Below are 21700 nucleotides of genomic sequence, written 5' to 3'. Positions count from 1 at the left end.
CTTCAGAAATTTCAAAGTCTGTGGACCAATGTGGAGCTATAAGTGCAGCGCAATAGAAATAAGCTACGATAGAGGAACATGGCTAGGTATGGTGGTGCACGCTTGTTATCTCAGCACTTGGGAGGCAGACAAAGTTGGATCTCTGTAAGATTTAGACCAAGTTCCAAGTCCAAGTCCCTCCTTTTAAAGTAAAGGATATAGAGCCCAAATTCAACGAGCAAGACAAATATATTCTCTGGAAGAAGGAAAGTGAGCTGGCCATTGGTATAATGCTAAGTATTTCCTAGTAAGGAAGGCCACCTACAGGGCTTTCCTCAGCTCCTGGGAGGTTAACTCTCATGGGGCTATAACTGGATGGGAAAGACCATAACCTCCATTGTATTAACCTGGATAAACTTTGGTCCTGCCTAAGCTAAATGCTACAAACGTCTTCACAGCCTTATCTGTTCTTCTGCATGGGTTCTCAGGATCAAAGTCAGATCATCAAGTTTGCAGGGTTGGTGTCTACCTGTTGAGCCCTCTTCCTGTCTCCTCAAAGTGCTATTTATAGAGGGGGAGTAAATAGACTTAAAAGAGTAAGATGTCCCTACTGTTAGCTGTAAGGAGGAGTCAGGGAAGAGATTTTCATGACATCTTATTGCTCACTTCATATCTGCTCTACTTGAATATGAAAGTCTCACTAGAACTGAACTTTCCCCCTCTCCTCTATCATAGATCACAAATGATATAGACATATGACGTTTGAGTCTATGCATTGTATTATTTATATTTTGATGTCTCCCAGTTTTGTTTCTCCAGCCCTCAGTCCTGAGCTTCAGACTCTTGGGTCCAAGTACCTAATTGGATGTCTTCACTTAATCTAGTAGAGATCTACATGTCTACAAACATAACAATTCCATGATTCTCATTCTCACCAAAAGGCTGCTCTTCCTTTCTTCTTAATTCAGTAAATGGCATGCCATCATCCCAGCTCAAACCACAATATTTAGCTACCTCTGGATCCATTTCCTCACCCTACACAAACTCCACCAGGTACATTAAAGTCTATCCAAACTGTCTCCCAAATCCATCCACATTTGCACAGCTATCAACCCAGATAAAAACAACAGCTACTTTAGTCTCCATTTCCACTCTTATCTGTTCTATGTCCCTTCTCCAAATAACTCCAAATAATCATTATGGCCCTTTCACGAATTCATTCATCAAACACTTATGGAAAGCAAACAGAACCAAGGATACAATCATAAAGCAAAAATAGATCTTCATGTTTGTGGACTTACATTCCAGAAGAAAGGTAATAAAAAAAATTAAAAAGTTGAGTAGTTCAAACACAATGAGAATGAATCTAAAAATCAAATGGGATGAACTAAGATAGTTGCTCCTTCCATGAATTTTGGTTTTGCAGCATGTTTAGATTAAAACCTAAATACTTCATCATGCCCTTGTTATAGCGTTGAGACCTGGTTTGTTTGCCCCTGTAAGCTTAGCTCCAGCTACTCCGATTTTCTTTCCTTTCTTCATTTCTTCCTCCATCCCTCCCTCTTCCCCCCCCCCTCCCCTTCCTTCTTTCTGTGGCACTGGAGAGCAACTCAGAACGGCTTCTGTTTTAAAAAGGTCTTAAACCCGTTTCCTTCTTCAAATGGGATTTTGGATTTTGTGAACGAATTCCCAGCTCACACGTCTTCCACGCCTATCACAGCCAGGCTCCGCCTCCTGGAGCGACTTCCGCTACGGCCTGTGCGGAAGCAGTCGCGGAGAGAAAGTGGTAAACGCAGGCGCCGGGAAGGCCGCGGGGCCTTCTGGGTAAAGATGGATTCCTACGACCTGTTTCGCCGTCTTGGAGCCGGCGCCAAGTTCGATGTGAAGCGCTTCTCAGCAGACGCTACTCGATTCCAGGTACTTTCTGTACGCGGGGAGCCGAATGACGGAGAAGGGGCGGGATCCGGAGATTGAGACTGCCGCCAACCGGGCAGCGGGCGCGCTGGATACCCCGAGGCCCGGCTCCGATCATCCCCGAGCATTTCCCTCCTGGGATTTAGCTTAACCTAAGATTTACCCCAGACTCCTGAAGGACTGTTTGCTGAGCCCCGGTAGACTCAGTTGAGCCTGGCACAGACACTTTGATTCCCTAGCTTCATACTTTACTCACAAAGTTGGAATCCTTTCCGAGACCACTCTTAGAAACTAAGAAAGCACGCTTTCACTGTAAGCTACCCAGGTTTGACTTAATGTACAGATAGCTGTACTGCAGTGGAGAGTTGGGGTGTTTTGTTTTGTTTTGTTTTTTCATCACTCTAACCAACGGCATTTTAAGTAACCAACCAAAGTGTGATCCTGATATGCGGGGGGTTTCTTAAAGAAGTAGCGAGCTTGAAAGGAAGTCAGTTGGGACTCACTTGTGAAACATTTTAAACATAACCTTACTGTAAAAGAGCAGCCTTTGTGGAGGGTGATCTCTGTGTTTCTTCGTCCTGACTGCAGTGCTGTGGTTACATTTGAACCCTGGAGCAGGGATTTCTGGGATCAAATGCTGGGTCTGCTAGTGAATACTTCTGAGATCTTCACTAAGTTACTTGATGATGCCTGGATTTTTTTTTCCCCCTCTTCTGTCTCACTGCTATTTACCTTGTAGGGTTGGTGTGAGGATGAAGTAATTTAATATCTAATAAACATCCTTGACATGTAGTAAATATATATAAGTATTCATTGTTGTTGTTGGTAGGATTCTGTTTGCCTAAACACACTACTTAGCTCAACAGAATCTTGTTTGAAAAGGTTAAAAAGGTGAATTACTGAACCTGTGCCCTCCATACAGGTAGTCACGGTTGGATGGAAACAGTTCTGGCCGTAAATTTCATTTAAAACTTTTGGGGTTTTAGGTAGGAAAAAGAAAATTCGATTCCGATTCTTTGGAGGCCCTGAAGGGACTAGACTTCTTCGGAAACAAGAAGTCCGTCTCAGATGAATGTGGAGCATTGCAAATACACCAGGAGCCCCAAAATGAGGAGAAAACAGAAGGGGTCCTGCTGGAAAGGAGTAAGGAGCCCAAGAAGAAAAAGAGAAAGAAGATGACTTCAGGTTAGTATTGGCTTACTGTTAATTTTTTTTTTCCAATTCCAAAATGGTGCAAGCTGATAAGTCAGACAACACATACCTGTTCCTTTGTTGATGCCATCTGGATTATACCTAGGTACTGGCTATTACTTGCTACTGCAATGATGGTCATGCATAGCCTTTTGGGCACGTGTTGCTATTTCTGGAGAATAATAATCTCAATGTGGAGGTACTCTGTGAAAAGGTATGCATCACTTCCTTAGAAGTTATGTCTCAGTGAAATTAAAAATTATGTCTTAATAATGCCACAAAGGAGTGGAGAGATGGCCTAGCAGTTAAAAGCACTGACTGCAGTTACCGAGCATACAGGTTGAATTCCCAGCACCCACATGGCACTTTACAATGCCTATAACTTTAGTTCCAGGGTATGGGATGCCTTCTTTTGGTTTCCCTGGTTACCTGGCATACATGTGATACTCAGACAAAACACTCATACCCATTATTAAAAAAAAAAAATCAATTAGAAATCTGGGCATAGTAATGCTTGCCTATGGTTTCATCACTCTGAAGTTGGAGGAGGGAAGATCTGTAGTTCAAGGCCAGGCTAGACTCTGTAAAAAACAAAATATTCATTAAAGATCTTTGCTCACTACTCATAGAATTTTTTTAGATTGTTCTCACATATTTGTTCTACCATACAAACATTAAAGTTGACTAATCTGGTCATTAAGACAGTCAGGTCTGCTTCTAATTGTGCCAGTGTTTACAGATACAGGAAGAACTGCTGTTTCTATGATGTGGACAGCTCTAAGCATAGTCATTTCATTGCTATTGCACATGAAATCTTCCTCTATTACAGTAGTTTCTAGCTCGATGTTTGATGAACAAGCTGGCTGCCCTTGTAGCCTGTGTACACTCAGTCCATCTCCTGTTTGACACATACAGTTATCTTGATGTTCACAACTAACACAGCCAACAAAAGGAAGAGAGCAAGCCTGGGTGTTCTGTCTGCACCACATTACAGCTCTCCTGTTCCTGGCCTTATATACACTCTTCCCCATGGAATCCACTAATGCCTTTTCTGGTTTAGTGTGCAGTGTAGCCAGTTTGGCACACCTAATACTGCTGCACTTGATACCTTTGATTTTTGAAATATAGAAGTTCCTGCTCAAGAAGACTTTGACGGTGGTATCCAGTGGACATCCTCTGTAGACGCAAAGCTTCAAGATGAAAAAGTCAGTGGAGAGAAGAAGTTAACTTCAGGAAAGTTGGAACATCTCAGAAAGGAAAAGGTTCGAAAAATACCTTCACGTCCCAAAATGTACATAGAGTTTTCACTGGACATCCCGTTTGTGAATTTATTTTGTTAAGATGGAAAGCTAATTATATTTGTTTAGGTTTTACTTTAATGCAGACTGACAGAATCCATCTGTGGAGTGCTTGGTTACAGTTATAGAAAGATGAGATAGAGTTTAGTTCCGGTTGTTTATAGATACATAGTGTATGTGTATAAGAATCCTTGAGCTCCGCAAGTTTCAAGAGTAATAGTGTGCCTATAGTTAAAAATTTCAAGTTTCTTGGGCTGGTGAGATGGCTCAGTGGTTAAGAATATTGGCTACTCTTGCAGAGGACCCAGGTTCAGTTCCCAGTACCAATCAGGCAGCTCACAACCGTCTGTAACTCCAGTTCCAGGCATCTCTGCAGTCATCAGGCACACACGTGATGCTAATACATTCATACAGACATATAGCAAAAATACCCATATACATAAATTATTTTTTAATTCCAATTTCTTAACTCCTTTTGATAAGCCTAAAACTTGGTTCGCTTTCTCTTCAGTGTTGAACTTACGGTTTAAAAGCTTTTATTTTTCTGGGAGGGATTACAGGGCTAGGATTCTTTTTGTTGTGGCCTACATTGATCTCTTGATTCTCCTGCCCCTACCTTCCAAGCCACTTTACCTATAGAGGGATACAGGTTTTTTTTTTTTTTTTTGGTTTTGGTTTTGGTTTTTGGTTTTTTGAGACAGGGTTTCTCTGTATAGCCCTGGCTGTCCTGGAACTCACTCTGTAGACCAGGCTGGCCTCGAACTCAGAAATCCACCTGCCTCTGCCTCCCAAGTGCTGGGATTAAAGGCGTGCACCGCCACTGCCCAGCTAGGGATAAGGCATGAAAGAACAATGAATCTGTTGTTTCCTAGACCCTTGCCACTTGGCTGGTGGAGACTGCAGCGCTGTGCTTCAGTGACCCAGGCCCCAAAATGTGGCTGTCTGTGGACTAGCAGATGAACAAGTTTCCCAGTCAGTACCACTAAACAGCAGCCTTGGTATTCAGTTTTAAGAAATACAAGGACTGATGGGCCTGTTTTTATTTTTAAGTATTAAAAAGCACTGGCAGAACCAGATTGAAAACATAATTTCAGAGCTTGCCTTCTAGAGGTTTCTATAAAGTTATATAAGAAGTGTGGCAGAAACACATTACAGTGCACACAGACAGGTGGGCCCCACGGGTTTACTAGCTGTGAATACCATGAAATGTACTCAGTGTCTGTGTTGGCTGTGGACTTGTATTTAAGCAGAAAGCTTCTTGTGTTGCTATAGTTCAGCCAGAACTGTTACTGCTGTTGGAAAGCATCTGAGATTGTCGTTACTGTTGTTGTTTGGATGGATACATGTTGGCTCCTTTGTCTCAATTTATAGGTCAACTTCTTTCGGAACAAACACAAGATACACGTCCAAGGAACTGATCTTCCTGACCCAGTCGCTACATTTCAGCAACTTGACCAAGAATATAAAATCAACTCTAGATTGCTCCAGAATATTCTAGACGCAGGCTTCCAAGTGCCCACACCAATTCAGATGCAAGCCATTCCAGTTATGCTGCATGTGAGTGTGAAGATCTAGGGTGCTCATAACATTCTCCTGTATCTTCATTCTCTTCCTGACCCCTGGAAATCCTTTCCACCTTTAGTCCCCTATTAAGTCTTTCATTTGATTGAAGGCCCATCTCAAGTGTTTGTACCCCCATATAAAACCTGCTCATTACAAGTAGATGCCATCATTTCCTTTATCAGTGCCCTCTCCTCTCTCCTCTCTCCCTCTCCCTCTCCCTCTCCCTCTCCCTCTCCCTCTCCCTCTCCCTCTCCCTCTCCCTCTCCCTCTCCCTCTCCCTCTCCCTCTCCCTCTCCCTCTCCCTCTCCCTGTTTCTGTGTGCGTGCGTGCCTGTGCGGGCATATGTGTGAATTCATGATCCTACTGTCTTAGCCTCTCGGGTGCTGGCACTTTGGGTGTGTGCTGTACTGTGGCTGACACTTGGGTATTCTTTTTCATAAAGCATTTAAATCGTCTGAGCATGGAGACTATGTTTTGTCTTTTCTTTCTTAGTTGAGTTTGTAATGCCCAGAAGCTGCATCAGAAATACAAATGCTTTTTAAAGTTTTTATGCATAATCTAACTTGGTCTCCCCGCTGCCTCCCATACTCTTTATTATTGACATTTCCTTCACATACAATAAAGCACACAGACTTTAAGCACAGTTTAGGCTGAACAGTGTGTAACCCATATAACATAACTGTTCTCCTATAGAGCTGTACATTTCTGTACACTCCAGAAAATTCTGTTGTGCCCCATTCATTCATTCCTTACCCTACCTGACCCAGAAAAAAACAGAACAGAAGAGTATTCTGATTGCCACGTTACTTGTTACTTGTGGGATTTCGGGCAGGATTGTCACTAATCTCCTTCTACTCAATGCTTTTGAAACTTACCACACATCTGCTATTAAGTAGCATCCTGCTGTATGAATACATTAACAATGTGCATGTGGAATCGCTCGTTGATAGAAGTGTAAATTAGATGAAAGGTTTGGAAACTAAATTTTTCTGAGGACTTTAAAAGCTAGCAATGGTACAACCATACAGTGGTGGCACACACCTTTGCTCCCAACACTTGGGAGGCAAAAGTAGGCGGGTCTTCGAGGCCAGCCTGGTGTACACAGTGAATTCCAGCACACCCAGGGCTACATAGAGAAACTCTGTCTACAAAAACAAAGAATCAAATGGGCAGTGAAAAGTTCCCTACCTCCCTCTCTCCTCCCCTCCTTTTCTCCCTTCCTCCTTTCTCTCTTCTTCCCTCTCTCCAATTACAAAATAATCAACTTGGCCTTCAATTAAGGTAGAGGAAAGATATGAGTTATCTTTTCACCCCATTATATTAGTTCTTTGCTTTGTGTACTGAAATGAGAATATTCTCATAGGTTTAAGTGGTTTTATTAACCACATTTATTGAATTTGCATTTACTTTCCTCTTAGGTTATTTCTACCATTTCAGCTTAGGCTTTACAAATTACAGTGACCCCTTTGAAGAGTGTTATATTATTGTCACCTAGGTTGTCACCACTGTTTAATTCTAACCTTCACTCACTATGTTACTTAATAAATTCATCCCAAGGGGATTGAAGGGTACAGATACTCCGGTAAAGGTCAGTTGTATTATGTGCTTTGGTAACAGAGTTTAATGGGAAAGAAAACTTGAAATAGTAGTTCTGATTCTCTCTGGGTTTTAGTTGTCCATGGTGCTTACTATTCAAATGCACATTAGTAGTGGTGCTCTAACTAACACTGTTAGGGCGACAGTAGCGAGGGTGGGGTGTTAGAAAAAAATGGGCCAGGCGTGGTGGCGCATGCCTTTAATCCCAGCACTCGGGAGGCAGAGGCAGGCGGATTTCTGAGTTCGAGGCCAGCCTGGTCTACAGAGTGAGTTCCAGGACAGCCAGGGCTACACAGAGAAATCCTGTCTGGAAAAACCAAGAAAAAAAAAAGAAGAAGGAAGGAAGGAAGAAAACAATGGATGGGGGCAGTTAGAGAAGTAGGTAGGGTGTGCACAGTTTTAAGTGGTAGCGTGTGAGTTGGGATTACTCCGTTCAGTTTTATTTGTTGTTCTCACGGCTGTTCACATTGTCTGACCAGGCTCTGAGAACTTGATGAACTTGTCCTGTACATCCTGTGCTCTGTTGTTAGGGTCGGGAACTTCTGGCTTCTGCTCCAACTGGATCTGGGAAGACGTTGGCATTTAGCATCCCCATTTTAATGCAGCTGAAACAACCGACAAATAAAGGCTTTAGAGCCCTGGTTATATCCCCCACCCGAGAACTTGCCAGCCAGGTATGACTGAGCGTTCTGAGAGAATGCTTTCTGTGTGCTTTGATATCTTTCTTACTAAGTTGGTAACGCTCTCGAGAGTGTACTCTGTATAATACAGCATATGGGCTGCTCTTGTAAATGTCTACAGTTTTCTAAAATGTAATTTGACCATTATGCTTCTATGATAAAGACTCCCAGATCTTTAAGACTGAGAGGGTACAGTGATATATTGAAATTTGTTTTGCTCATTTAGAAAAGTGAAAGATTGCTGGGCGTGGTGACTCACACCTGTAATCCCAGCACAGGGAGGTGGAGGAAAGAGGATCGGTGTCTTCAGCTTTAGATACTAAGACCCTGTCTCACACAGCTGCGTGTGTGGCGCAGCACTCTAGAGGCAGGGGAACTAGAGAATCTCTGTGAGCTCTTGTCCAGGGCTATGGAGTGAGGCCTTGTCTGAAAAAAGAAGAAAGAAAACGAAAATACCCATTTTCTGAGAAAGTCAAAGCTCATTGATGAGTTCTGCTGTCCCAGTGTATAAATAAAACATGTGCCAAGTGGTAGGACATCTCACTCTGGAAAGTGCAGCAGATGGAAGGCGTTTGCTTTTGTTTCATGGAAGTAGTTTAGGATTTGAGGAAACCATCAGGTCTTTGAGCATTCCAGGCCATCCTGCAGCGCACCGCAGGTTTCCCCTGTGGGTTGGTAATAGGGACACCAAAGGCATAAAAGAAACTGTGTACCCAGCCTAGTGTCTTAACGTTGGTTCTCTCACCTCTTTGTTTTAGATTCACAGAGAATTAATTAAAATATCTGAGGGTACAGGATTCAGGATACATATGATCCACAAAGCTGCAATAGCAGCTAAGAAATTTGGACCTAAATCATCTAAGAAGTTTGGTAAGAACTTCCTGCTTAGTGTATTAAGGGATTTGGAAATTATTATAATAAAGGTCCTAATTGCTATATAAAAGTTGTTACAGTGCAAATCAGGTGAGAGAGAGCGAGTGAACCCTTTGTGTGTGTGTGTGTGTGTGTAAATTATTTTTAAGTCAGGGTTTCAGGTAATTCATACTGGCTTCAAATCTATTTAGTTGAAAATGACCTTAAATTTCTGCCCCTCTTGCTTAGCTTTCCTAAGTGCTGGGGTCACAGATGTAAACCACCATATCCGGGTTATGTATGCTAGGAACCAAACCAGGTTGTTGTGCATGGTAAGCAAATATTACACCAGCTGAGGCACATCTCTAAGCCCCTAATTAGTTATCTTATTTTATTGAGACAGGTTTATCTGTGCATTCCCTACTGTCTAGGAACTTGTTCTAGAGACCAGGCTGACCTTGAACTAGATCCATCCACCTCTGCCTCTCAAGTGCTGGGATTAAAGGTGTGCCCACCACCATGCCCTGCTTTCATTAGTATCTCTAAGGAAGCTGAACATAGACTTTCCTCCCTCTTTCACCCAAATGATCTGCACCTGTGTTCCAGATGATTCTCCCACCCGTCACATTTGTAGTTGTTGCAGCTGATGTGGGAACCAGTAGCCCATTCATTGTGGGTGGAGGCTAGAAACCCGCTTAAGCTCCTCAGTGCCCAAGACAAGTTTGCAGAAAGGTGACTCAGCAGTGTGTCAGCAGTGTAGGATTTGGGATCCTACCTCTGTGCCCTTGGTTTCTAATCAGTCATGGGAATGCCTTGGCAGATACGATTGGATTACTTGTCTCCCGTCTGTGAACCAGAGAATTTGCTTTTAACTTGAGTCTGAGAATTTATTTAAAACTTTTCAAGCCAAGCATGGTGGCACACACCTGCAGTCTTATCACTGAGACAGGAGGATCAAAGACATTTTAAGGCCAGCCTGGGCTTAGGATGATGTGGTGTTGTCTCTTAGAAGTTGAAATGGCTGCAAGGATAGTCAAGTGGTGCAGCTCTTGCCTAGTGTCAATAAAGCAGGCTTTACTAACCTGACCCTCAGGCAGGGGTAATTTGACCAGGGGTTTGAGGGAGTCTCAACTACACAGCAAGACTCAGTCTCAGGCTGAGGAAACTGCTCAGCTTGTAATAAAGAGAGCAGAGATAGAGATGGGAGGTGGGGGAGGATTTACACTGTGGTGGAGGGGAAATGCATATCGCTTACTAACAAGAAACTGATTTTTGTGTTAACAGCTCTGCCCTTCCTACTTAAGGTTATTAACTGAAATTCTGAAGGCTCAATTCTGTACTGTAAGGAATGCATCTTATTTTTGCAATTTCTTCCTCTTGTTTTTCCTGTAGATATCCTTGTGACTACTCCAAATCGACTGATCTACTTGTTGAAGCAGGATCCACCAGGGATTGACCTGACAAGGTACTGCGTTCTCATGTCTTTCATTGGCTGGCTTATTAGTTTTCTTGTTACTGTGACTGATTGTTTGGCAAACAGAAATTGAAGGAAGGGAGGAAGGGCTGCTGTTTGAAGGTGTGTAGTTTATTGTGGCATTGGGGCAGGAAGGTGAGGCCTGGACTCCTTGCATCCACAGTCAGAAGCAGGACAGCGATGACTGTTGACCCTTGGCTGCCTTGCTCCTTTTTATTCAGTCTGAATCCCACCCACAGTGCAGTTTGCAGTGTGGGTCTTCTAACCTCAGTTAACCTGGTCTAGATAATTGGATCCTGTTGGGCTAGCAGTGTCACCCATCACAGTTACTTTGTTCTCGGTTGCTTTTCTTACTGTCCTTTGGCACACACTGTCTGCCAGCTATGTCGGTGTTGTGCTGAGAATAATAGTTTGAATTATCTAGCAGAAAACTGGGAGTTAACTGGTCAGGAAGAAAACCACACACTTGAAGAACCAGTTAGTATACCGCTCCGCTCTCCGAGACTTTTTCACACCTTTTAGCAAAGGTGAAAGGAACCTGAAGGAGTTCCCTCTGTTATTGTAAATGTCGCTTGTCTTCGAGGATTTAGAGTAGGTGACTGAGTCACATTTATCATGGTTTTGTGGTCATTTTTCTTTTTTTTCTCATTTGATAAAGTGGCATCGTTGTTGGACTTTTCTTCATGTGTGCTGACGATTTGGTGAAGTGTCCTGGATCTTTCAGCTCTGTAACCACAGCTTGTTTTTGCTATTCATTAGTGTCGAGTGGCTGGTAGTAGATGAATCAGACAAACTGTTTGAAGATGGCAAAACTGGGTTTAGAGAGCAGCTGGCTTCCATTTTCCTGGCCTGCACATCGCCCAGGGTCAGAAGAGCAATGTTCAGCGCAACTTTTGCGTACGACGTTGAGCAGTGGTGCAAGCTCAACCTGGACAACGTCGTTTCCGTGTCCATTGGAGCAAGGTAAGCACTTGTTCTTTCTCATTACCCCACTCGTTTGTCTTGGGGGGCTGGGGCGTTTTGTTTTGTTTTGTTTTGTTTTGCTCTGTTCTGTTTTGACTCAATGGAGTACAGTGTGACACTGACAAGTGACAGAAGCTTTACTGATAGAAACGTGCTTTTCAAAGTCAAGATGCAGGCTGTTTCAGAACTGCACAGTGAAGATCCTAATGTTTGCATACTCATTCATCCCAGCATCATTCATTCATTCATTCACAAAATACTCCATCAAGTCTGTGGCCACCCATACTTAGTTTCTCTGAATGTTGAAGTAGGACTGCATGGTCCTACTGCTGTTACTTAGCCACGTGATAAGTAATTCTGGAACAAAAAAAATGAGTTTGATAAGCACCGGGGGATGTAGTTCAGTGATTGATAGAGCAGCTATGTAGCAGGGGATCTCTGTTCCGTTCTCCAGCGCTAGAAAGGGGTGTGAGGTAGATTTCATGCTAAATAAATACACTACCTCAGTTTTTAAAAATGACCAAGGAAAAGCATGGGTTGGCAACATGGCTCAGCAGTAAGGGTGCTTCCCATCAAGCCTGCTGCTGAGGTCGATTTCAGAACCCATGTGTGGAAGGACAGACTTGGGAAAGTTGGTGCTACGTCACACAGGTGCATACATGGTGCTCACAGGACACTTGTTGGGAATTGATTTAGTCTCAGGCTGGCCCATTTACACAGCAAGAGCCTGTACCAAAGCTCTGCGCCATCCCTGGCTCATTTGGGCTTTTTGTTTGTTTTGTTTTTAGACAACAAAGCTTCCCTACATGTAGTCCCAGCAGACTCACCTTAAGCTTGCAGAGCCTCAGGCCACCCTCCTGGGGTTGGGCTTGTAGTTCCTCACCAGCATGCCTAGCTACAACCTGATTCATAAAAGATTGTTGTTGTTCTCAGGAATTCTGCAGTCGAAACTGTTGAACAAGAGCTTCTCTTTGTTGGATCTGAGACTGGAAAACTTCTGGCCATGAGAGAACTTGTTAAAAAGGTATGTTGGAGTGCACTCTGGACTTCTGGGAAAGGTCACTCAGATTTTATCATCATCCTGCATTGTATTTAGCATTGATTCAATCTTAGTGATCTGGTTTGTGGTGAGGCTTCTGGACCTCCCTGGTGATACCGCGAGTCCACATCTACCTGTCCATGTGTCCTTCACTCCCTCATCCCTGCTGGTTCATCAGAGATGACCTGGGGCACTGAGGACTGGGGGGCACTGAGGACTGGGTGATGCCCTCACTCTGCTTTTGGTGTTTTATCCCAGAATAAGTACTGAGTAGAAGCCTTGGTGAGAAAATTTAAAGACTGGAGAGTTGGCTTAGTGGTTAAGGACACTGACAGCTCTTGCAGAGAACCTAGGTTCAAGTCACAGCACCCACATGGTGCCTCGCAACCATCTCTAACTCGTTCCAGGGCACCTGACACCCTCACTGACGCCTGTGAGCACCAGGCACATACATGGTCGCATACATACATGTGAGCAGAACTCATACACATAAAGAAAAAAAATGTGGGTTCAGGGTAAGAAAGCAAAAAAGTACAAGTGGTAGGTCTGCTTTTTGGAATTTATTGTTATAGGTGAGCACAAATATATCAACTGTCTTAATGGTAGAGCAGTTAGCATGGTTGGAAGATGGAGAAGAAAGGCGTCTGTACATCCCAGGAGCCAGGACATGGACTTCTGAGATGATGACCTAGGGATTTGAACTGTTCCATTTTCTATCTCAAAGATGACAACAGATGTGTGATGAGAGCTCCTAGCTGATGCTCAGGTGTTTCTTGATTCCACTAGGGAGTGGGGATTTTTTATTTGTTTATATTGAGACAACTAGAACTAAAGATAAGGGCTGGTGAGATGGCTCAGTGGGTAAAAGCACCCGACTGATCTTCTGAAGGTCCAGAGTTCAAATCCTAGCAACCACATGGTGGCTCACAACCATCCATAACAAGATCTGACTCCCTCTTCTGGAGTGTCTGAAGACAGCTACAGTGTACTTACATATAATAAATAAATTAATTAAAAAAAATTTTTTTTAAAATTAAGAACTAAAGATAGAGGAAGATTCTAAAGTTGGAGTAAGCAATGAATTAAAGGCACAGTTTTTACAGTATGACCAGAATCAAAGTTCTGGGCCTAAGAGGTAGTGGTTTTAGCATGGGCATACATTATTATAGGAAGGCAAGTTTATTGGAATTAGTGAGATAAGAAATACTGTCCAAGGACAATGAAAACCCTTTGTAGAGAATGGATGGTGAGGAAGATGAAGGCATATTGAGACACTGGCAATAGAAGAATATATCTTAGAAGTTCTATTGCTGTGATAAAACACTGTGACAAAAAATAAAAATAAAAGGCAACTCAGGGAAGAAGAGTCTATTTCAGCTCACAGCTGCACATCAGAGTCCATCACTGTGGGATGTCAGCTGGCACATGGAGGCAAGAACTGATGGGGAGGCGATGGAGGGATGCTGCTTAATGGCTTGCTTTCTATAAGCTTGTTCAGTCTACTTCCTTATCGCCCCTGGGATCACCTGCCTAGAGATGGCACCACCCACAGTGGTTTTAATTAAGAAAATGCACTACAGACTACAGACCTGCCTGCAGTACGGAGGCCTTTCTTCCGTTGAGAGTCCCTCTTCCCAGATGGTTTTGGTTTTATGTTAGGTGACGTAAAACCTGCCAGGACTGAATGTGAATGGGATGTTTGTGAACTGAAGACATATTATGAGATTGATTGTATTCTTTCTTACAAGTTATATATGTTGATTTTTGCTTCTTTCTCCTAGGGTTTCAAGCCACCTGTTCTTGTTTTCGTTCAGTCCATTGAAAGAGCTAAAGAACTTTTCCACGAGCTCATATATGAAGGTATTAATGTGGATGTCATTCATGCAGAAAGAACACAGCAGCAGGTAGAGCCAACTGTACGACTACACCATGCACTGCCTGTTTGCCATCTAGACTGGTACTAACATTTAATGTGTCTTCTTTCACCAGCGAGATAACACAGTCCACAGCTTCAGAGCAGGAAAAATCTGGGTTCTTATTTGTACAGCCTTACTTGCAAGAGGGATTGACTTTAAAGGCGTAAACCTGGTCATCAATTATGATTTCCCCACCAGCTCAGTGGAATACATCCATAGGATAGGTGAGCCTTTGTGTTCATGTCCTTGTTGCCTACTCTTCTTTCTCAGAACCTCTACCGTTCCTGTTAGACATACATCTTTGGTTTTGGGGTTTTTGGTGCTGTGAAAATCCAATGACGTTTTTCTGGGTGGGGAGGTTACATTTTCTTATTTAATGATGTGTGTGAGCATGCCAATGCAGTGGGGGTTGGAGGAAGACCTGGGTGTCAGTCCTCAACTTTGCAGTTGTTTGAGGAAGTGTCTTTCTTGCCCTTCATTGTATATGTCAGGATAGTGACCTGTGAGCTTTCAGGGAGTCCCTCGTCTCCACCTCCCATCTTAGCATATCGACACGGATTACAGACACATCGTACTGCTCTGGCTTTTATATGGATTCTGGAGATTTGAACTCCTCTTGTTTGTGCAACAAGTGTATTACCCACTGAGACATCTCTTCAAACCCCAAAGTCCTTTATGCAAACCTGGAGAAAGAATTATTTCCATTTAAACAAAAAAAACAAAAAGCCATTTTCATGGTCTGGTTTCTCCTAGGTCGAACTGGAAGAGCAGGGAATAGGGGGAAGGCTGTTACATTTTTCACTGAAGATGATAAGCCATTACTAAGAAGGTAAGTTAGGGTCTGGGATGTAGCCCAGTTGTGGAGCTCTTGTCTGGTGTGTTTGATTCCAATGTCACACCTACCACCCCACCATCCAGAAATTTAAGAAACATGTAAATTAGGAAACAGAACTTGGTATTTTAGTTGCAGTTGACAAAATTGCTTCATTATTTTTCTGGGTGTATTCACTAGTAGATAATTAAAAATTACTGTGTCCCAAATTCTGTTACTGATACATTAGTTAACTAAATTTTAGCCATGAGCTGGGTGTGATGCTTGCTGCTTGTAATTTTAGTGTACTTAGGAGGCAGAGCCAAGTAGATTGCCAGAAGTTTAAGGCCAAGAATCAGGGGAGAGATCCAGGGATGATATTTTTGCACTTCCTCTATTAGAATTTGGAAGTGTTGACAGTGGAATATTTAGTTTTAGGTTTCAGAGTAACAGAACTCACCAGAGTTGGGCGGTGCTACTTGTTGTATAAATGTGGGGGAGGGGATGTGAAGGTGGGGAGTCATCTTACTGTGTACCCCAGGCTTGATTTAGCCTCAGAGTAGCATGGGCTATGGGTGGCCCATCACTCTTGGCTTGTTGCTAAGGTTGTGGGTTACTGAAGTCTCTAGAGGTTTTCAGTCCAGTCAGCGTTCTCTTTTCCCATGGTGCATAGTGCTGTTGTTTTGGAACCAGATGGAGTTTTAAATTTAGTCCCAGAATCACTTGCCATAGAGGGAAATGTATTTTAGTGACACATTTTATTTTTGTCAGTTGTAGCCCTTTGAAGTCTGAATATCATATACTTTTAGACTCTCCAGTCTTAATTTAGTCCATCATTATAGATTTTTATGCAGATTTCTGATTTTGGAGATAGGGTTTCACTGTTCAGCCTAAGCTGGCCTGAAACTCACAGTCTGCCTGCCTCTGTCTCCCACATGCTAGTATTACAGGCTTGTGCCACCAGTCCCAGCTAGAAAGGTGCCGGGTTCTCTGTATTCTGGCTGCCTGCAGAAAGTTTTGGTTGAAGGATAACTGATAGCATGTACATTCTCTACATGTGCCTTTAGAGCTTCCATTCTGTCACGCACGCTTTGTCTTGCTTTAACCAGCTTTCATGTGTCTATATGGAGGGGTGTGTTGCAAGAGCCTCCTTGGATCTTAATAGCCACTAGGATGTGACTCACGACTCCAATATCAGTTAGCTATAACCATTAGTTTTTCATCTGTGAGATGGGGTTTGTAGGATTTTCCACGTTAAGTCATTGTAAGGAATGAATGGTTATTATATGTAGAAATCTTGCAGTCTGGCCCCGAGTAAGAACTGTCACTTAATGCATTGAGGCTTACCTCTAGCTTCACTGAAGATTGGAAATAGCTGCTACCTAAAGTTACTCATCCATATATTGATTTCAGGCAGTGACTGCGTCTCTTGGGACTCTAGAACGGTTGGATTTGACAGTGATTGGTGCTCTCTGAAGACTGCTGGAATACTTTCATGTAGTTTTAGTGCCTTTGTGTTGTGCAGAGGGTTTTGTACATGACCAATTTTGTACATTAATGAGATGTGTTCCTGTTTTGTGGGTTTCTTTTTCAGTGTCGCCAATGTTATCCAGCAGGCTGGTTGTCCTGTGCCTGAATACATAAAAGGTTTCCAGAAACTACTAAGGTATGCATCTAAACCTACTCAGCCTTTTCTCTGGGTCTTTACACAGTCTTGCTTTTGGTTTATTTTGTTTCTTCCTCCTTGCCTTTATTTAGTTTGTAGTTTAAGTATGTGTATCCCAGAATGGTGTGTTGTTTAATTTTACTTGTTTTTGTTTGTTTGTTTTGGGGGGTTTTTGGAGACAGAGTCACTATGTAGACCAGGCTAACCTCAAATTCACAGACATTTTCCTGCCTCTGATCCCAAATGCTGGGATTACAAAGGTGTGTGTTCCACTATGCCTGGCAAACTTTTTCCTGTTTTTATCTTAACTGCTGAGCCATCCTTCCAGCCCCATGTTTTTAATCTTACATACAAATGGTTCTTGAGTTAAAACAGATTTAAGATCATCTAAGCTCATTGTAAACTGAAGGTATTATAAGTAGAAAATGGGTTAGACCGTGGTGGCACATGCCTATAGTCCCAGCATACAGGGGCATAGGGAGGTGGGTCTCTGAGTTTGAGGTCAGCCTGAGTTAAGTTCCAGGACAGGCAAACAGGCAAGGCTACACAGAGAAACTATGTCTCGACCGCCCCCCCCCCCCCCAAAAAAAAGGTAGAAAATGAATCTATGTGGTTTCTTTGGGGTTTTTTTGAGACAGGATCTCACTCTTATGTTGGCTTGAAACTCACAGCAGTCTTTCTGCCTTGACTGTTGTAATTACTGAGATTATAGGCATGGATCACCACACCTTGCTGGAGTATTTCTCTCTCACTCATTATTGAGTGACTTCCTTGGAGCTCTGCTTCTCTGCTGCTGCCCAGCATTGCTAAAGAAATTTTGTGTCACATATTGCATGCTGGGAGGGCCAGAGTGCAGACCAGTCTCTGCTGAGCAGGAGTCACTCTGCATAAGAAGGTGAAGGGCTGTGGGATGGCTTTTGTACCAGCATCAACTGGGTGTGGTCCTTTACTCTGTTCTTGCCTTGAGTTTCCTGTGTGTGGCTGAGTGACATTTACTGCATTCACAGTCCTGTGTACTCAGCACCTGTCTCCAGGATTCTTCGTGCAGGGCTGCACCTCTGTGTGCATTAAACAGCAGCTCCTGCCTTCCCCCGTTCCTAGTCCTGGCAACCACTGTTTTGTTTCCTGGTTCTGGTTCTTACTTCCTGGGTGCCTCATATAAGTCGAATCATACAGTGTTGTCTTTTTGTAGTATTTCACTTTGCACAATGTCTCTTAGTCGGAATTTCCTTCCTCAGAGCCCCTCCCATATTTTACCTGGCTTCTGTCTGCCTGCCATTTAGGTTCCAGCTTACACCTGTTGCTAGTGATATAGAATCTTTCAAAAACTACTTTCATACACTCTAGATTTTTGTCCTCCTCAACATACTCTAATGCCAACGGTGGTGTGCCTTTAAAGCCTTTTTTAAGTAAACGTTTTACTTTAGAATGTATTAGTTCCTTCTCAGCTTTTTCATCTTTGAAATTGGATTCTTAAAAACTATTCAGTAAGTGAAATATGCTTAGAATTATTAATAATGATTAATTGTCTGGAATCAGGTTCTTTAATGCTTATTGACATAGAACATGCGGTTGTCCCAGAATGTCTTTAATCACAGCCGGTGTGGTTTTTAAGGTTGTTTTCCTGAAACAGTTGTAAGTGCCGTCAGCTGATCTGGGCCATTGAAATGAGAAGAGCCTCAGCTAGCTTTAGCTTCTAAATGAGCTTGTGTTTATTTTCTTTCCTCTCTCACTTCTTAACTCCCAGCAAACAAAAGAAAAAAATGATTAAGAAGCCATTGGAAAGGGAGAGCATTTGCACAACTCCAAAGTACTTCTTAGAGCAGGCCAAACAGTAAGTACCTAGCTGGTAAGAGAACTGCTATAGTTAGAGGAGCCATGGCTTTCCTCGAGAAGAAGTAAAATGAACTCATAGGTAATCCACTATAGGGTATGGTAAAAATGTGTCTCAGAATGCCTTTGATTTGGGAGTTTGCATCTTTTAGTGTTGAAATTTTCTTATTTCCCGCTGTATTTGAAAATAGATTAAGGTTTGCTGTGGATTAGAATTGCACCTCACACTCCGCACCGTCTGCATTAGGCCATGCTGCTAAAGCCAGCAGTTAGGCGCATTGACGGATGCCGATCAAAACTTTCTTGAAGATTCTGTCACCTGGGCAGGATTTCCTGTAATCTTAGACTTATGCAGAGGTGCAGTGTAGCCTTTGAAAATTACTGCTTAGCTTATGAGATTTTTTTGGGAACAGGGTGAGTACTTAGCATAGGTCTTGTGGGACACATACAGGCATGTGTTATCTATTCTAGGAAGCTACGTGCTTTGGTAGGGGTTTGTCAGAGTATTCTGAGTCCATTCTCCTAATTAAAGAAGGTGATGCTCTTCACTAATTTCCCAGTACTAGAATAGCTTGTGCTCTAATAGACTCTTTCAGTTCATGTGTGTGTGTGTGTGTGTCCCCTAAGGGTGTTGTTAGCATCCTAGGGAAGTAAGCTAATTCTACTTTCTACTACCTTAAATTGGGTGGGAAAGCCATTAGGTGGACTGTTCCATAGACTAGCATAGTTCACTAGAAACTTGATGCTGGTGAGATAGAGATACTCATGTAAAACAGGTCATATGAGAACATTTGATGACTTTAAACAAAGGAATTTATATAAGGAAGGTCTTGGGGGCTGGTACAGTTACAGGAAGCTTCAAGGAGATAGATGTGTCAAAGGACACGTGAGATTTAGGTCTTTAGAACGAACAAGGTGATCAATCACATGAAACTGTTTGTGCCACCCTTGTAAGCAGAACAAGAGACTTGCACAGCAGTCTAAAGCTGTGGAAATAAAAAGTTCACTCCAGGTGTTGGCAGTGCACAAGGTGTCCCAGAGTTTTGTGTTTTCTCAAGATTGAGTGTGGAGGAATACACTGCAAACTTATAAAGATTTGGAAGCTTAATAGTTTAAATTTCACTGGTACTTCCTCAGTTTTATGAATTCTTAATACAGTGTTGTAGGGCTGTGTGTGTGTGTGTGTACACGTGTACAAGTGCGTTTGTGTGTGTGTATACATGTGCGTTTATGTGTATGTAGAGTTTTTGTGTGGCAGGTAGTTTTCTGGAATATCATGAGAGCTGTTAGGCACCTGACAGAGTCTTACTTCTTAGGAAAATTAAGATTACAAGTGGATGTATCTCGGGTACTGAGTAGAAGCTGGTGGAGGCTTTTCTGGAGCCTGAAAGTCAGATGGAGCATAACATGGAGATCATTGAATTTGAATAGGATACAGCAGTATTTTTTTAATGATAATAATAATTATTATTATTTTTGGATAATTGCACTTTAAACGTTTTGTGTCTATAGCATTCTTTTGGGCTTATTAAAACTAAGCTACAAGAAGCCTTGGAAGTGCTGGTTAAGTCTTGTGGTATCAACCATACACTTAAGGCTTTCTTTCCATTTACTTCTAATTTAAAGACCGTCTTTCTAAACATAAGAGCAAGATCTATCATGATCTAGTTCATGCTCCTTCTCCGTTACAGACACGGGTTGCTTTGGGGTGTATAAGTTTATATCTTCAGCTCAGCTTCCACATTAAACTTGGAACCCGATCCCTCAGTGTCTAGACCCAGCCTGGTGTGGTGAGGGGTGGATTTGGATTTGGAGCCTAAAAACTGATTCTAATAGGAACTTTCTTGGGTGACTTGGGCAAGTTGCTTGTCTAATGTGTGATGACCAGCAGGTTTTATCCATTCTGCCTCATTGTCTTATTTGAAAGTGCATGTACAAACAACACTTAACAGCAGTGTCCAGTACTTACCACAGAACCACTGGGTCAAGACCAAACTCTGTCCTTTGTGCTATGTAGTAGTGTAGTTGGTTATAACGTTTTTCATATGGACAGTGATTTTTATGCTAGGCAGAGACGTAGGAAACATCTTTGTTCCCAGTTCCTCGGATGCAACTTTTAGCACATGTTTATTTAGCCTCAGTTATAGAAGTAAATTCATATGGAATTTCTAATTCAGTATGTCTTCTTTTTCATAGGAAAAAGGTTGCTGGCCAAAACAGCAAGAAGAAAGAAACTCTCAAAGAGAAAAGTTAAAAAATAAATACCTTAGAAGGCAATCCCTGCGGTGTAACTTATGAACCGGACATGGATTCTCATGGAGTACTTACAACCATCTTTACCACACATTTGAAATCCACAGGGATATGAGAGGACAGAATGGTTCTGATGTAGTGATGCATCAAGCTTCACTTTGTAGGTGGGATTTATACAATGGAAATAACAGGCATTGACATTTCTGCCTGAATCCGGAGAGATACTTCTTATAGAAGAACAAGAGCCAATGCTAAAATAACACCCAAATGTGGTGAACTCTTAAGAATTTTGCCCTTCAAGTGTGAAGGAAAGTGTGATGCATGCTGTGGAGAGGCGTCTGGAACAGAATTTTAAAATAAAACCTTGAGTTTGAGTGCACCATCCACACTTGTGTGCATGGAGAGCCAGTGGTGTGTGGGATGCAAACAAGAACAGCAGCACAGGCCAGACACAGGAAGGAGCCTAGCACTCCCTTTAGTGTTTCTTTGTGGTATGAGCCACAGAAAGGAGGTCCCCCATCTGTGGTTATCCAAATTCCAGAGGATTGGAAACTTCAGCTTGTTGAAATTGACCTGTACTGCACTGGGGAGGAAGCTTATGCTTAGCTGTCATAATGTTGCAACTGTAAGGTTATGATCAGCCTTTCCCTGTCTGACTTTATTCTCCATCAT

General features: G+C 42.5%; 1 protein-coding gene across 1 annotated transcript; it reads left to right on the top strand.

Annotated features, from left to right (window-relative positions):
• The first annotated feature begins 1757 nt into the window (after positions 1-1757).
• On the top strand, positions 1758-21412 carry Ddx52 (DExD-box helicase 52). Its single transcript, XM_021176295.2, has 15 exons — positions 1758-1896; positions 2880-3078; positions 4213-4346; positions 5754-5939; positions 8072-8215; positions 8980-9091; positions 10466-10538; positions 11307-11510; positions 12444-12534; positions 14331-14453; positions 14539-14689; positions 15219-15294; positions 16871-16942; positions 18690-18776; positions 20972-21412. The coding sequence occupies exons 1-15, from the start codon at positions 1810-1812 to the stop codon at positions 21027-21029; spliced, it is 1797 nt and encodes a 598-aa protein (XP_021031954.1). The 5' UTR covers positions 1758-1809; the 3' UTR covers positions 21030-21412.
• The last annotated feature ends 288 nt before the right edge of the window (positions 21413-21700 follow it).

The sequence above is a fragment of the Mus caroli genome, unplaced genomic scaffold, assembly GCF_978045245.1.
Source record: "Mus caroli unplaced genomic scaffold, Mus_caroli_1 scaffold_13, whole genome shotgun sequence".
Taxonomy (NCBI): Eukaryota; Metazoa; Chordata; class Mammalia; order Rodentia; family Muridae; genus Mus; species Mus caroli.
This window is presented reverse-complemented; position numbering and strand designations above follow the sequence as displayed.

What these genes read in the sequence shown, in the direction of transcription:
- Ddx52 (XM_021176295.2), top strand. Translation starts at nt 1,810, where the DNA reads ATGGATTCCTACGACCTGTTTCGCCGTCTTGGAGCCGGCGCCAAGTTC. An exon ending in CAGAAAGAACACAGCAGCAG is followed by an intron (nt 14,454 to 14,538) that starts GTAGAGCCAACT and finishes TTCTTTCACCAG; the next exon opens with CGAGATAACACAGTCCACAG. An exon ending in GGAATACATCCATAGGATAG is followed by an intron (nt 14,690 to 15,218) that starts GTGAGCCTTTGT and finishes GGTTTCTCCTAG; the next exon opens with GTCGAACTGGAAGAGCAGGG.